Genomic DNA, 13,579 nt, shown 5'->3' with positions numbered 1-13,579 from the left:
CTTTACAAAAAAAAAAAAAAAAAACAAAAAAAAAAAAACAGGACGACCAGGACAGGACGTGAAAACAGGGCAGGTCCTGGGAAAACAGGACATTTGGTGACCCTAACACAGGGTAAAATCACTTAGTCTAGAAGCTTAGCATTTAGCTTTATTTATCTGATAAATTTAACATAAAAATATGTATTTTCTTTGCCCAACATTGAACTGGTCAAAATATGAGACTGCAAGCATGTTTAACAAAATACATTTCTCTATAAGGAAAAATGTCAGGAACGCGATTAAAATTTAACAGAAAAACATTTCAAACAGATCGATTTTACGTTACACAACACCGGAAGCGAGCGGCTGGTGTTACACAGAATTGTTTCCCCCTGACTGTCACCGGTCAGTCTGTCAACATGGCCTCTGCAGTGTGCGGAAGATTCCTCCTTCACAGATCAACATCGAGGTTTCTGTTCTCCTCCAGGGCGGTACCCGCTTTCTCCAGGTATAGTCGTGTTTTTTTTGTGAGGCTTGTGTTTTTAATTATGCTGAAGAAGAAGAAACAAAGTAGCTTAAACCCCTGTCCTATATCTTCACTTTCATCCACGACATGACATTAACGCGTCGCGTTATTCTTATGAAACACCTACATGAGTTGTGCGAATGTGCTCACTAAATAAGTATTATAAGGATGTTTTCCTGGTTTAACTAGTAGTGTTGAATAGAATTGCATGTATCTTTGAATAAATTACATTTCTGCAATTTGAATCTGTATTGTTTGATATTTTTGTGTCTTCGTTTATTAAGAAGGCTGAATGTTTATTAGTACGGTTAGCGTTGATTTAGGATTAGAACTGCAACTAGCTTTAATTTTCATTTATTCAATTTGGCAGTTGATATTTATTAAATATCAGGTAGGTAAAAATGGAAACATTCATCCACGAGCCCAGAAGGCCATTGCCAAGTTGCTTACTTTGTCCAACAAACTGTCCAGTTCCAAATATTGTTCAATTTATTGTGTAAAAGAAGCAAGTCTTTGCATTTGAGGAGCTGTAATCCACATAATGTTGGGCATGGTTCCAAAAATAGTGGTTTTAAATAGAAAGTTGTTTAATTAGGGCGAAGATGTGGGGAAGATATGTAATTGTCATTTTTAGCAAAGTAATTTTTTCAAGTTCTGTTCAGTATTCACAGTGTGATACAATTAAAACAATGTGATTGAGCATTACCACATGAAACAGCATCTAAAGGAGAACAACAGGAATTAGTCAAACTATTGACATGACAGTTTAAACCCTTGGTTAGAGAATGTAGAGAAAATAAAGAGATTTGGCTTATGTCAGTTGAACCACAGCAGCATGCCTGATCCACATATCATACCCATCAGTGGACTAGCATAAACAACCCCTGAAGGTTTCAGTCTGCTCGCATTAAATAAAACAGAATTGCAGTATTAGTCTCATTATTTAATAGCTGCACTGCACAGTTTCAATTTGAATTTGCTTAATTGTTCAACCCTGTATGTAATTACTGAACTGACTTTAAGAACCACTTAGGAAGAGTAGAACTGTATACTGAAATCCAATGATCACTTCAGTTTTACAGGCTGGAGTTTAAATATTCAGATAATGTGGTAATTTAAAGTCTACATAAACATCGTTTTTTTTTTTTTTTTTTTTAAAGCACTTCTTATTGTTCTTCTTGACCTTTTGGTTCTCCCATACTGTTCCAGTTCATCATGCTTTATCTAAAGACAGGTACAGTGAAAAGATATGGTTTGATTTTGCCAAGTTCATTATCAGGCTTAATTGTGCATATGAGATTATTTTCAATGCATGTCTCCATGTTCTGGGTATGTAGTGTTAATTTACAAGCAATTAGAGTTAAGGGGTTCAAAATCAAGCTTTTTTTTAGTATTGTAATAGACAGAATGACTTTTTACTTTTGTTGATTAAAGTCACTTGAGATTAAGTGGTAGTTCATAAGATTCCCCTTTAAACAAGCTCTGTTCTCCCAGTTGCCCCCTGAAGCTACATCACATAGTGTAACTTCATCTGGAGGTCATTTGTTCCCATCCCACTGTTTTCAGGGCAGGTGAGCTCATTGGTCTTCTGCTGTACTGCTCTAAGAACCAGCTGGTGACACTTCATCCAAGTAGAAAGGGCTGTGCGTCTCGAAAGCAAAGGATTGCTGATCTTGCTCAGATTTTTGTAACAGTCGGGAATAAAGTGTGACAACAGGCTAACATTTGGTGCAGCTCCTTTGACAAGCAGAACCGTTTGTTTCTGGCTTGCAGAAAAAGGCCTAAAGCTTTTGGCTGACCGCCCTGTCAGTAGGTTGGCGTTTGGCTTTTAAAGTGGGCCGCTTGGCAGCAGCTCTGCAGAGTAGCCTGGTTTTGTGAAATTTAAAGTGATGGAGAATGTACAGAGATAGTATCACAGTCACAGTGTTTAGGCCACAATATATGCAGTAACAATACTGACAATAAATGATAGAAAACGATCGGTACTCTGTATGGATTTGGCTCTAACTTCATTTTCCTGTCTTTCGCTGCAGCCCATTTCTGTCTCGTGGTCATAGACTGGAACCTGGTGATGATGAGCTGTACCAGCGTACCACGGTGTCCGTCATGCAGAAGGAACGCGATGGAGGGATCCTGATTAACAGCTACAGTTCTGCAGGTTTCAACATTGATGGTAACAGGGTGTTTGGTCCCTGTGCTCTGCTGCCCCCTGCTATCCTGCAGTGGAATGTGAGATCAGTTTTCACACTATCCCCACAGCTCTCAGTTTGTTGCATCATATGCTTCTCTCTAGTCAATTTTAACAATTATCCTTGGATTTTTTGTTTTCAATCTCTCTGTCTGCAGGTTGGCACTCATAAGGACATCACAGAAGAAAGCGTTTCACTCTTCCACATGCTTGAACCAAGAATAGGTACAGATAAAAGCACACACAGATGGGTGACAAATTAAAAGAGTAGCTAATGTAGTCTCTTGCAAATTTCAATACACTTTGGCATTGTCTACTAATTGTTAGAAACATAGCTCCAAAGTATACAGTTTCCCCTCATTTGGTGTTTAAATGATGATTAAAGGCATCATCCAATACATACAAATGTACAGAGGAAGACTTCTTATATAATTCATCCATTAGAATTCTGTTGAGATTTAAATTTACACATAATTAACTGTGTGGCGGTTTTGAGTGACAGGTGGGTGGCATCCTGACAGTCTGCAATCTAGAGATGCTTCTATGACCTGCTTCTGCTTCACCTCTTTGCTCATTTTTGGATTAGCTAGGGGTTGGGAGAAATCAGGGACTGCAAAGATGGCAATGGCCAGAGCCACCACACTGAGCTTTAAAACAGCTGTTTAGGAAATTTATGGGCGATGCCACGGTGAGTTCTTTATATGCAGTCAATGGAAAGCAACTGATCACAGCAAAGTAGAACATTCCTATGACTGATCCAATCTCACACCAACTATGTGCTATTTCCTGTTTTCTTTTAATCATTTTGGTGAACATATGGCATATTTCTTGGATTATAAAAACAAACATTTCCTCATGCGTCTCACTTGTCTGATTGTTTTTTCTTCTTCATGCAGAGCTCCTCGTACTGGGTACAGGCGCACGGCTTGAACGGATTGATCCCTCGGTCCTCGCTCTTCTTAAGCGTAAAGGCATTGCTGTGGAGGTGCAGGACACGGTAAAGTCATAAAGAAGTAAAATGTTGATATGACAGTGTGACACAAAAAGACTGAGAGACTTCTTATTGTCTATAAACGTGCCTTTGAAGCAACATGAGCTGCCCTAATTTACATTTACACTTTATTTTTAACATCTGTGGTTTTGCAGCCGAATGCCTGTGCAACCTTCAACTTCCTGGTTAGTGAGCGAAGAGTGGTGGCGGCTGGTCTGATCCCTCCTTCTGCCAGCACAGCCCTCGAAGTACAACAGGAATAAATGTTGTCATGTGTCAACAGGATCTAGGACTGATTGCTGCAGATTGAGGCTGGAGGCTCACTGACTAATGTGATTGGTATTCTACTTCTGCAAAAACCTCCCAAAGGAACAAACTAAGTCACGTCCAGCTCTGATGCTTAGTTCCAACAGTTACTTTTTTTTGTAGATTAAAACAATTAAAGTCACCACTGTCACTTGGTTGTCTGAGGCACATTCTGTTAAGTAGTGCATGAGAATGTTGCACAGCACTGTTATTATGCCAGCAACCAGATCTAGATTTCAAAATCTAGATGTAGAGATGAATGCAGCTATGTGTGCTTGTGATTAACACAAACAAGTGCTCAGGTGAATGTGAAGTGAGGATGTCAATGGTGGAGAATAAATTTGAATAATATTCTTGTATTTAATTGCTAGTCTTCCATGTATAAATTATTTATGGTAAATGCTTTACAGGCTCAAGTGTGATGCATTTCATGTATTTTTCTGTTGACCATAAATGTATAGTAAGACAAACTCAGCAAACTGTATTTTTTCATATTTGATGTGATCTGTACACTTGTTAAACGGGAATTCTATGCAAAAATCCCCAGATGTTACATGTGTAAATATATTCCAGTAGGTTACCTGAGGTGGTGATGTCGGCGACTGTCCTTCATTTGGATAAGCCTCTTTACTCTGTGCGTCTGTCCTGCCTCTAAGAGCGCTGCCACTGACAAGCTGCCTGAGCAGCATATGACATAATTCAGTGGCTTTGTCCTTCTCACACATAAGCCCCATAGAGAGGAGAATCCACAAATCCTCCACACATCACTGTGCTTCATCTCTAATCATCTGCCCGCGTCAGTCTGAACTGTTAAATCTGCTGCTGCGGCTGTAAAACAGTCGCTCTGACAGATGCTAGAAAAAAATCAAGAATGAGTTCAATCAAATTTTCGCATTGGGTCACAGTTTTTCCACATGTAGAAATGATGCATTCATGTCAAAAGTGACTTCTAAATAGGATAGGCAGCTAACAACATATTGAATATGCAGTCATCTTTAAAATATTTAGCTTTAATTTTAGTATCTTTCTCTTGATATATCTGTCAATATTAGACTGAATTTTTAGATAAATGTAGGAGGAATTTTGGTTTCCCTAAGAGGCAGTGTGCTCAGATGTTACTTTGTTGTAAACAATAAAACCAAAGAACTGTGCAACAAAGACATTGTATTAGAAGATACATCACTGATTCACTGTATTATGTTTTATATTGTCCTTTTTTTTTTTCCAAAAAAAAAAAGCTTCAATTCCAGAGGATTAACGTGACAGGACTTAACAAAGGAAAATGTTTTCCAAACACTTATTCAACAAATTCACATTTTACAGATTTTCACAAAAGGGAGAAAGTACAGCAAACAAATTAGAGGAACAAAAGATGTTGAACATTTACAAAGCACACTGAGTTCCCTCTACATGCTACATAACACCCACTGCTTTACCGCTGTGCAGCATAATCATCATTATGTCATTTTGGCCTTCCAGCTGTTGAATCATTTGGTCCTGATATCACAAGTCTGTCTCAGTCTTCATCTGAGTTATGAGACTGGTGTCGTGATGCCACGAAGCTGAGCTCTGCTCCTGTGAGCCGGCGGTACATATCTTTGATGTCTACACATTCAGACTCAAAGTGGTTTGTTGCATCAAATGAGCGAGACACAAATATCTAATCAGGAGAGAGAAAAGAGATAAAATTACAGTCACCACACTTACTACATTTTTTGATTTGTGAGTTGTTTCTTCTGGTCATTACCTGACTCTTTGTTCCATCGTCTTTTGGAACTAGCAGGTTGCTGACAGACACAAATCTAGTTCAGGAAAGAGCATCAGTTAAACAGCTGCAGTCTTAATGACGCTACCACAAAAAAATGAAGAAAGGGGAAATGAAAACTAACTTTTGCATGATGGGCTCGAGAAGCTCCAGCCCCGGCTGCACTTCTTTTTCTGGGTTGATGGTTTCTGCGGTTGTGCTCACTGTGGCGATGTACATCCCGTCTGAGGCCACGTTGTGGTTAAAGGAGACTACAGATATATAGATGTCTGTTTGGGCAAAACAGAGGCAGGAATAATAAGCCGTTGGGATCTGCTTTTCATGGTTTAAATTTGGCTGGTTGACATGCAAACACGTGAGATAATCTGGCTGTAAAGTGATAAACAAGTGTAACTGATTTATTTTTATGCTCTGATAGACAACATACCTGACTTTCTGTTGAGCTGTGTTTGAGGGATGATGATCTGACAGGAGTTGGCCTCGTGAGTGTTTTTAACTGGATGGTTTAATAAACAGATCACCCTTATGACCCGTCCGACTTTCCTGACCCGACTGGGAACGTAGCTGGGATCACAGATTAACTGTTTACAGTGGAACAGCTGTTCGAGGGAGAGAAAAGACAAAATCACTGAGCGCACAGTTGCACCACAAGACATTTTATCCAGCTCCTCTGCCGCTTTGTCTTATCCACCACACCTTCCCCTCAGATTTCACAGCTGTCACTTTGCCGTTGTCCATCACAATCTCATCCACTGTTCTATTCAACAAGAAGGTTCCTCCATATTCTGCGCTCAGTCTGAAACACACAGAAATGGGTAACATAAAACAGACTGCGTTTCAGTAGAGAGCATAAATCCATGCATGTTTCCATTAAAGTCCCACTGCTGTTTCTGATTTAACTAGAAAAAAATATGTCTGTATGAAGGGTACATGTTTAGATATTTAGGAGGTCTTTATTCCATGAAAATAATCCCTTCCTGTCTTAAATGATTTAGATGTAACTACATTGTTGCTTTCTCTACAATGTGTAGCTCTACGAAGGCTCTGCATCTTTCCCATCTCCTGCCTTCCCATTTGCTTCAGCTCGAGCACACCAGCTCAAACGCTGTAAAACCACTTTACACAATCGAAAGTTGTAACACTGGAGCATCGGAAACCAATGTTGAAGCTGCACAGAGATACAGAGAGCACCACCCTGCAAGGTGACAGATTTGGTTCCTAATGTTTGCTGTGTATGAAACCCCAGACGTCTGAATCTGTGTTTTTGAGACCGTCACTGGTACACTGCAGTTTCAAAGGGGAAATGCTCAGCCATGGTTTTGACTTCTTATTTCACTCATGATATGTCTTCTGGCATATAAAAAAACAGTATGGACATGTTAGCATTATAAAAAAATCTTGATTTTAACTGGAGGGGGTCTGTAACACTACGTTACAATTGTAAACATTATTTAAACTGAACTGCTTTGTTCTGGTGAAAACAAATATTTAGCACATTACTGATACAGATCTAGCTTAAGTGTCACCTGGCAAATCCCTGCGGTAGTTCTCCCAGCCCGTACACGGGGTACAGGTACGGTGTGGTGCTGTGGCGGGTCAGAGACTCAACGTAGAGTCTGATCCTGCTGATAGTCTCCACACAGGGTTCGTCCAGGTAACTGCAAGGACACCAGGGAACAGGTCTGGATCATCCCTGACTATTTATTCCAGTCTTGTGTGATTTATTTAAGCGGCTCTAACTGACCTCTCGCTGCTGTGTAATGCTATGGCATGACCTATGACCTCTATAACATCAAGGCCCAGGTCAAAGCGAGCGAACAGATCCCGCGTGGTTGTTTTCTGAGGATCAATGTCCTGGTAGGTGCGAGGGTTTCTCACGTCAAAGTTGAGGGCGAAGAGCAGCAGCTTCTTTAACCTTCTCTTGTCAAACATGCCCATCAGATCTAGAAATGTGGCTTTTTTATGTTATAGAATATACATACACAGGGAAAATTATTTCAAAAAGTGCAACAACTTTGTTGATCACCTGAAGAATGAGCGTCTTCTTCTGTGGCAGGGACTTTGTGCACTTTGCCACCTTTGTATACATAGCTGCCTTCAACGACTTTGAAGTCCAGATAGCGAGTAACCTCAGTGTGCACCAAGATTTTCACCAGTTGACCTAAAGCACAGCAACACATCGCAACAAGCATTAATGAAATAATTAACCATGCATTGCGCAAATAACATTCAGATTACCAGCATCAGACTCTCACCAGTGGCAAGAAAAAATTTGGGGATGAGGTCAATGTTCCACTCTTTCCCACGGCTTGTGGATTTCGAAGGACCTGGAACCTTAAACTTCTTGTACAACTATAAATAAAGTAAACATTACATAAGCATGCAGCATTAAGTTTTGGTAGAACAAATATTTATGTGTGCTAGTGTAATTTATATGAACACACTTCTTCCAGGGGAGAAATCGACGCACTCTCTCCTCCATAGTAAGGATTCTTGTCAATGTGAAGAACCTTTTTCCCACTTAGAGACATTAAACCAGAGAGGATACATTCCTGAAAGAGACGGTGGAAGGTTACTAGTTAGTGGGTCAAATGGCTTCAGAATCAGCAGTTTCATTTGCAGCAGTGTTTAATATGCAGATCAGGATGAGTGCAATGATGTCATTTCACTACCATAAATCCCTTTTGACAGCCAGCAGGAGCTCAGTACGTGTACATGTGGATGATCAAAGTGTGAAAATGTGGGAGGAATTTCCCTGTTAGACTAACTTTGCTATCACTTATTCTTTCAGGAGTAATTACAGTGAAGGGAGACATGAAAGGAATAATGAGCCCATATATCTGTAACCCGATACAGACTTCGAAACACACACAGGTACGCATATGTTGCATCAAGTTTTAATGGGTTAAAGTGCTAAGGACAAAATTTACGTTCCACAAAGTACTAATCCTGGTCATGGCACATTTCTAATTTTTGTCAAGTAAATTGCTCAGGATCTGAGAAAAAAACCCTGCAATGGCATCTGTATGGTATTACAGTGGATAATGAATAGATTTTTTTTGAATAAAGTGGTAAAAGTGTGTCAGAGAGTCAGAATTTGTGCTGTGACAACAAAACAAAAGACAGTTTACTGGGTTCATGTGGCTGAAACTCTGCAGTCTACGAATAAACCAAATAGCTGCCACTTGCTGTGCTCTTAAGACTAAGTGAACTGACAGTAGTTGTAATATCCTGTGAGCCGACAGACGTTTTCTACTTTTCTCTTAAACGTATTCATTTAACAACACAAGTTGTCTTACCTTAAGTCCAGTTCCAAGCACAATAATATCATATTCCTGCATCCTCACTTGTTCCTCGCTGCTTCACCAAGTCTCAGAGTTTTTCGTCACTGCAGCCTGTGTTTGTTTGTGTCTGTGTGAGTCCGGTGTGTGAATATGTGTGTGCATGTGTGAAGCAGGTGTGATGATGATGGGTGACGGTAATTGCTCTGTGTTCTCCTTTGCAATAATCCTCTTAAAAGTGTCAGCTCTATCAGATCTATGCAGTGTGTGTGTGTGCGTGTGTGTGTGTGTGTGTGTGTTTGTGAGAGAGAGAGAGAGCAATTGCCAATAAGAGGCTGTGTTTCTCAGTCACTGCAGATTAAGATATTAAATAAAGATGGCACCATCAGTTGTAGAAGCAATATTCAGATCAGTTACTGAAGTATTAATATACTCATATAAAAATACTCTATTACAAATAATCTACTTATACATACATACAAATATTATTGGCAAAGTATCAAAACTACAAGTACAGGTTCCCCAGTAACATGCCCTGTGATTCTGTCTTCTAAGATTTAGTCACTTGCTGTTTATGTAAAATATCAGCTACTTTTACCTGTTTGATTACAAAAAATATTAAATCAGACTCTATGAGTTTAGAGTGTAAGTGCCTGTCTCTTAACCTTGTAGGTTCTTCACTTTAGCATTTAAGTCAGTGAAGTACTTTTGTATTTTGTATGACATTGTGGAGTCCTAACCTTAATATATAATATGGATTAGTTAAATTTATATAATTAGAAATATTGTACAGTTAAGTAAAATAAAAGTTAATAAATTTGAAATGAATAGATATTATAATATTAGAACCGTTCTGTGGACAATCCCTGGTAGATAATTTATGACTCAAAGGCAGCAACCGAGTACTCTAATTGCAATCAAATTAGAGCATCAATAAAAATAAAGAAAAAAACACCAGAACAGACTTGCTGCTAAGTGTTTATCCTAAATTGCAAGTTTGACAATATGTTAGTTGCATTGTTTCAAGCTGAGTTCAGTTCAGTTTTATATTAGGTAACTGTTTAGTACTTGTCTTAACCGTAATAATTAATTTTGAAGGTAAATTGGCATTATTATGTAATTCTGTAGGGTCCCAATTGTAATATTTAAGCTTGTTCTGCAATTCTACTCAACTTTGGCTCAGCTTGCTTTAACTGGACTTAACTCTGCTGTTCTTGCCTTGGACCTCAAGTCACAGAATATGCAAACTAGTTTCTTCTTTAACCATGCACAACTGTAGTTTTAATTTAACAAGCAACTAGATTTTACACTTAGACTGACTTTATTAATGCCCAGAGGGAAATTAAGTTGTTACAGTAGCATGGATATTCAATAAATGGGTAAACAATAAGACAACACAGAATATTAGGGTATAAAGTGAAGGTCAAATAAAATAAAATAAGATCAAAATATAGAAAATACAATATAGAAAAATCAACAGAATATACAAGAATCATACAGAAATGTGCAAATGAGAATGTGCTTCGATGTGCAAATGACATAAGTAGGTGCAGATGAGTTTAATGATATAATGAATGACGTTGAGGATGTAAAATGTCCAGGATGTAAAGTGGTTTCTTCCGCAGGTAAAGTGATAAAGTCCTTTTGTGATCTGCCAGATGCAGACATATGGAAAAGTGTTATTGCAGTGGGGAGGAATGACTTCCTTGGAGCAGTTGGAGTTGTATCAGTCTGTTGCTGAAGCTGCTCTTCAGATTGTCCACAGTTTTATGTAGTTGTAGGTCAGTGTGGTGCAGTAAAACAATAAATAAAGTTATATTAATGAAGTAAAATACCTCAAACTTTAAACCCATTACCCTACTCGAGTCAACACTTAATTAATTTCCACCACAAGGTGTCATAATATGAGCAGCATGGTAGAACGGTCCGTGTACGGATCTGGTAATTGGATTTTCCGTTATGAAACGGGTATTGAAAAACAAAAAACGAGTGGTTATTTGATTTTCATTTTAAAATACAAAAATTAAAATTGAAATACAAGGCGTTTTTCCTTTTCATGATCAAAAAGGGATATACGATTTTTTTTTTTAAAAAATGCTTTGATTTTCGTTTTATATTTAGAATAACAAGAAAGTAAAATCAGTAAGAGACAGAAACGAAAACAGGTCAGTTTTTTCATTTTCTGAGACCGGAAGTGGTCATCAGCAAGTGTGGAGCCAAACAGAATACGGTGCATAGACTGTACATACATTTTTTTTCGTGAGTTTTCATGGTCAAAATGAGAGATCAGGTGGCCGATCTTAAAATAAATCAATATTGATTTTTTTTTATGGAGCATTAAACTTTTGCGAAGCCAGGGGGCGGGACTACTTTACTGACAGTCTAGTCTGGAATGATTGACAGGTCCTATGGAGGAGGCAGCAGAGACTCTGTTCTCCTCGTTTGGATTAATTTTGAGAAAATAACTGTTGGTTTATTTATCGGTGGAGCAGCAGAACATTTTCCACAGACAGTTTTCCTGCCCGTTGGCTTGTTTTAACCAGTTTTCTACCTTCGGCTGATTCTACCAGCAGACACTGAAAGGACTCTGATAGTTCGGTAAGTAAATGTTTATTTTCGTATCGGTGCCGCTTTTAATGCACTTTATATGCAGCTTTAGTGTCAGATATAATGTGTGCCATGCACTCCAGATGTTGGTGGAGTTTGTTTCAGTGTGTGTTGACCAGAGAAGAAAGTTAGCATAGTAAATATTAGCTTTAATGTTAGCAATGCTAACCGAGCTAGCTGCTCAGTCGTAGCCTGATTAAAGCAAACGTAGCATCAAGCTAATGTGTTGAGTTTCATGTAAACAGCTGAAGTGTGTTGTGTTCCTGTAATGTGGTTCATTAAGTTCATAAAACTGTGGCTGGTTGACATTAATGTAACGTTCAGGAAACTTAAATGTGATTAAAACAGTAACGTTAATGTTCTGCAACCCACAGGATCCACAGAATCCACAGGACATCCCCAGAGGTTCTGATGAACCACTGGGTCAGAGGAGTTTTAGCAGCATAAAGGGACCAACACAGTATTAGTCAGGTGGTCAGAATGTTATACTGTTATATTGTCATGCTGATTATATGATCAGTAAATGTTACCATCAATTATAACGTCCACATTGATCAGGAAAAAAAACAAACTATCAGTTCATTCAGAAACTGTGGGGTTAAACCTAAAAACACAGACCTCAACAGCAGTTTGTTTCAAAGCAGAACACCAGCTGGTTTTCACTAAAGAAGCTTTCAGAGCAACAATTAAATGACAGTTTTGTTCTCATTAAGTTCAGAGTCAGCCAAAATAATGTACACACATCAGGAAAAGAAAAACTTTAATAAATATTTCATTTGTATAAGTACTTCTAAACATATACATACCTCTTTCTAAGTTTGATCAAATCATGACAACTCTGTGTCCTGTTGTACGATGTTTTCGCAACAGATGGCGCTACCCTCATGAATGGAGCATCAACAAGTGACGTCTACAACACAACAGAAATGTCTGGAAGCCAGTGGCCACCACTTTGAGCACCTCTTGTAATTGTAGAGGCCAAAGATAACTTTTACTAATCTCGTGATGTCTGAATAAATTTGGTATTGAAATATTTATGCAAGTTTTTCTTTTCCTGATGTGTGTAAACATTATTTTGGGTGACTCTGTATAATGGGTTTCTGACAGGTCACCAGGCAACATCTGTTTATAATAATGACAAACATACCGGCATTCTACAGGAGTGATTTTCCTCATGTGCAGGTAAAGATGTGGGAGGAGCTTAGAGATGACAGGAGCAGGAGTCATCCTCACTAATTCAGCTTCCACCTAGAAACAGAAAGACCCCAAACAAACACACTGATATACTCTCAAACGTTCAACCTCACAGCCTCAAAATATCTGTTTAGGAAGTGTTGTGTTTCTAAATTCTGCTGAAAGCATTGACAGACATTCTCTTACAAGGTTGTGTAAAAAGCAGCCTGTCCTCTGAGCTACTGAGAAATTTTCCTGAACAAAGTTTCTACTTTAAGAGAGGTAATGTTGTGCAAAGTTAAGCGCGGTTTAATTCAAACCAGCTGAATGTTAAACTTCAGTGCAGCTCAACGGGTTTCAGTTAACCTTAAAGTAAAATAACCATTTTAAAAGCTAAAATACACAGCAGAGAAATACAGGTTGAGAATTTCATTCTACTAATGACGGACAGCTGCTGCAGCAACTAACACAGGTGTTCAGCGGTAAGTTTGCCACCTACGTTAATTAGCCCGCTAGCTAACTTAGCCGCTTAGCTAGCTAACGCGTCCGGACCAACTGCTCAAACACGACAAAAAACAACTCTTCACAAGTCGCTGACTTAACGTACAACAAAATAACGCTACCGGTTAGAAGTATTTATCTTCTTACTGTGTTTTACTCCAAAAACAAGGTCAACAGCAGCCAGAGACGCTACCAGACGTGCCGACCATAGATACACATAGACTAGATACGCTAGCGCGCTGTCTTCTAGATTATCTATGGT

At 38.8% G+C, this 13,579-nt stretch overlaps 2 protein-coding genes across 2 annotated transcripts; one reads left to right on the top strand and one right to left on the bottom strand.

Moving 5' to 3' along the window:
* Positions 1 to 324: 324 nt before the first annotated feature.
* Positions 325 to 4,575, top strand: ndufaf3 (NADH:ubiquinone oxidoreductase complex assembly factor). The gene is made up of 5 exons (XM_023269608.3): positions 325 to 487; positions 2,539 to 2,734; positions 2,852 to 2,918; positions 3,590 to 3,690; positions 3,840 to 4,575. The coding sequence occupies exons 1-5, from the start codon at positions 399 to 401 to the stop codon at positions 3,945 to 3,947; spliced, it is 561 nt and encodes a 186-aa protein (XP_023125376.1). The 5' UTR covers positions 325 to 398; the 3' UTR covers positions 3,948 to 4,575.
* Positions 4,576 to 5,152: 577 nt separating this feature from the next.
* On the bottom strand, positions 5,153 to 13,568 carry zgc:112334 (uncharacterized protein LOC619199 homolog). Its single transcript, XM_023269607.3, has 13 exons — positions 13,465 to 13,568; positions 12,791 to 12,891; positions 9,055 to 9,292; positions 8,200 to 8,307; positions 8,011 to 8,107; positions 7,782 to 7,916; positions 7,500 to 7,698; positions 7,282 to 7,413; positions 6,452 to 6,551; positions 6,183 to 6,354; positions 5,880 to 6,024; positions 5,738 to 5,792; positions 5,153 to 5,650 (listed from the first exon to the last, which is right to left on the bottom strand). The coding sequence occupies exons 3-13, from the start codon at positions 9,094 to 9,096 to the stop codon at positions 5,507 to 5,509; spliced, it is 1,329 nt and encodes a 442-aa protein (XP_023125375.2). The 5' UTR covers positions 9,097 to 9,292; positions 12,791 to 12,891; positions 13,465 to 13,568; the 3' UTR covers positions 5,153 to 5,506.
* Between the last annotated feature and the right edge of the window lie 11 nt (positions 13,569 to 13,579).

The sequence above is a fragment of the Amphiprion ocellaris genome, chromosome 5 (genome assembly GCF_022539595.1).
Source record: "Amphiprion ocellaris isolate individual 3 ecotype Okinawa chromosome 5, ASM2253959v1, whole genome shotgun sequence".
Taxonomy (NCBI): domain Eukaryota; kingdom Metazoa; phylum Chordata; class Actinopteri; family Pomacentridae; genus Amphiprion; species Amphiprion ocellaris.
Note: the sequence above shows the minus strand (reverse complement) of the source record. Positions and strands in the feature narration are given on the sequence as shown.

Excerpts from the sequence above, each read along its gene's own strand:
- zgc:112334 (XM_023269607.3), bottom strand. The coding sequence starts at position 9,096 with ATGCAGGAATATGATATTATTGTGCTTGGAACTGGACTTAAG. Across the intron at positions 7,414-7,499 it reads GCATTACACAGCAGCGAGAG|TTACCTGGACGAACCCTGTG; the intron begins GTCAGTTAGAGC and ends GTGTCCTTGCAG. Across the intron at positions 6,355-6,451 it reads CTGTGAAATCTGAGGGGAAG|CTGTTCCACTGTAAACAGTT; the intron begins GTGTGGTGGATA and ends TCCCTCGAACAG.
- ndufaf3 (XM_023269608.3), top strand. The coding sequence starts at position 399 with ATGGCCTCTGCAGTGTGCGGAAGATTCCTCCTTCACAGATCAACATCG. Across the intron at positions 2,735-2,851 it reads CTGCTATCCTGCAGTGGAAT|GTTGGCACTCATAAGGACAT; the intron begins GTGAGATCAGTT and ends CTCTGTCTGCAG. Across the intron at positions 2,919-3,589 it reads CATGCTTGAACCAAGAATAG|AGCTCCTCGTACTGGGTACA; the intron begins GTACAGATAAAA and ends TTCTTCATGCAG.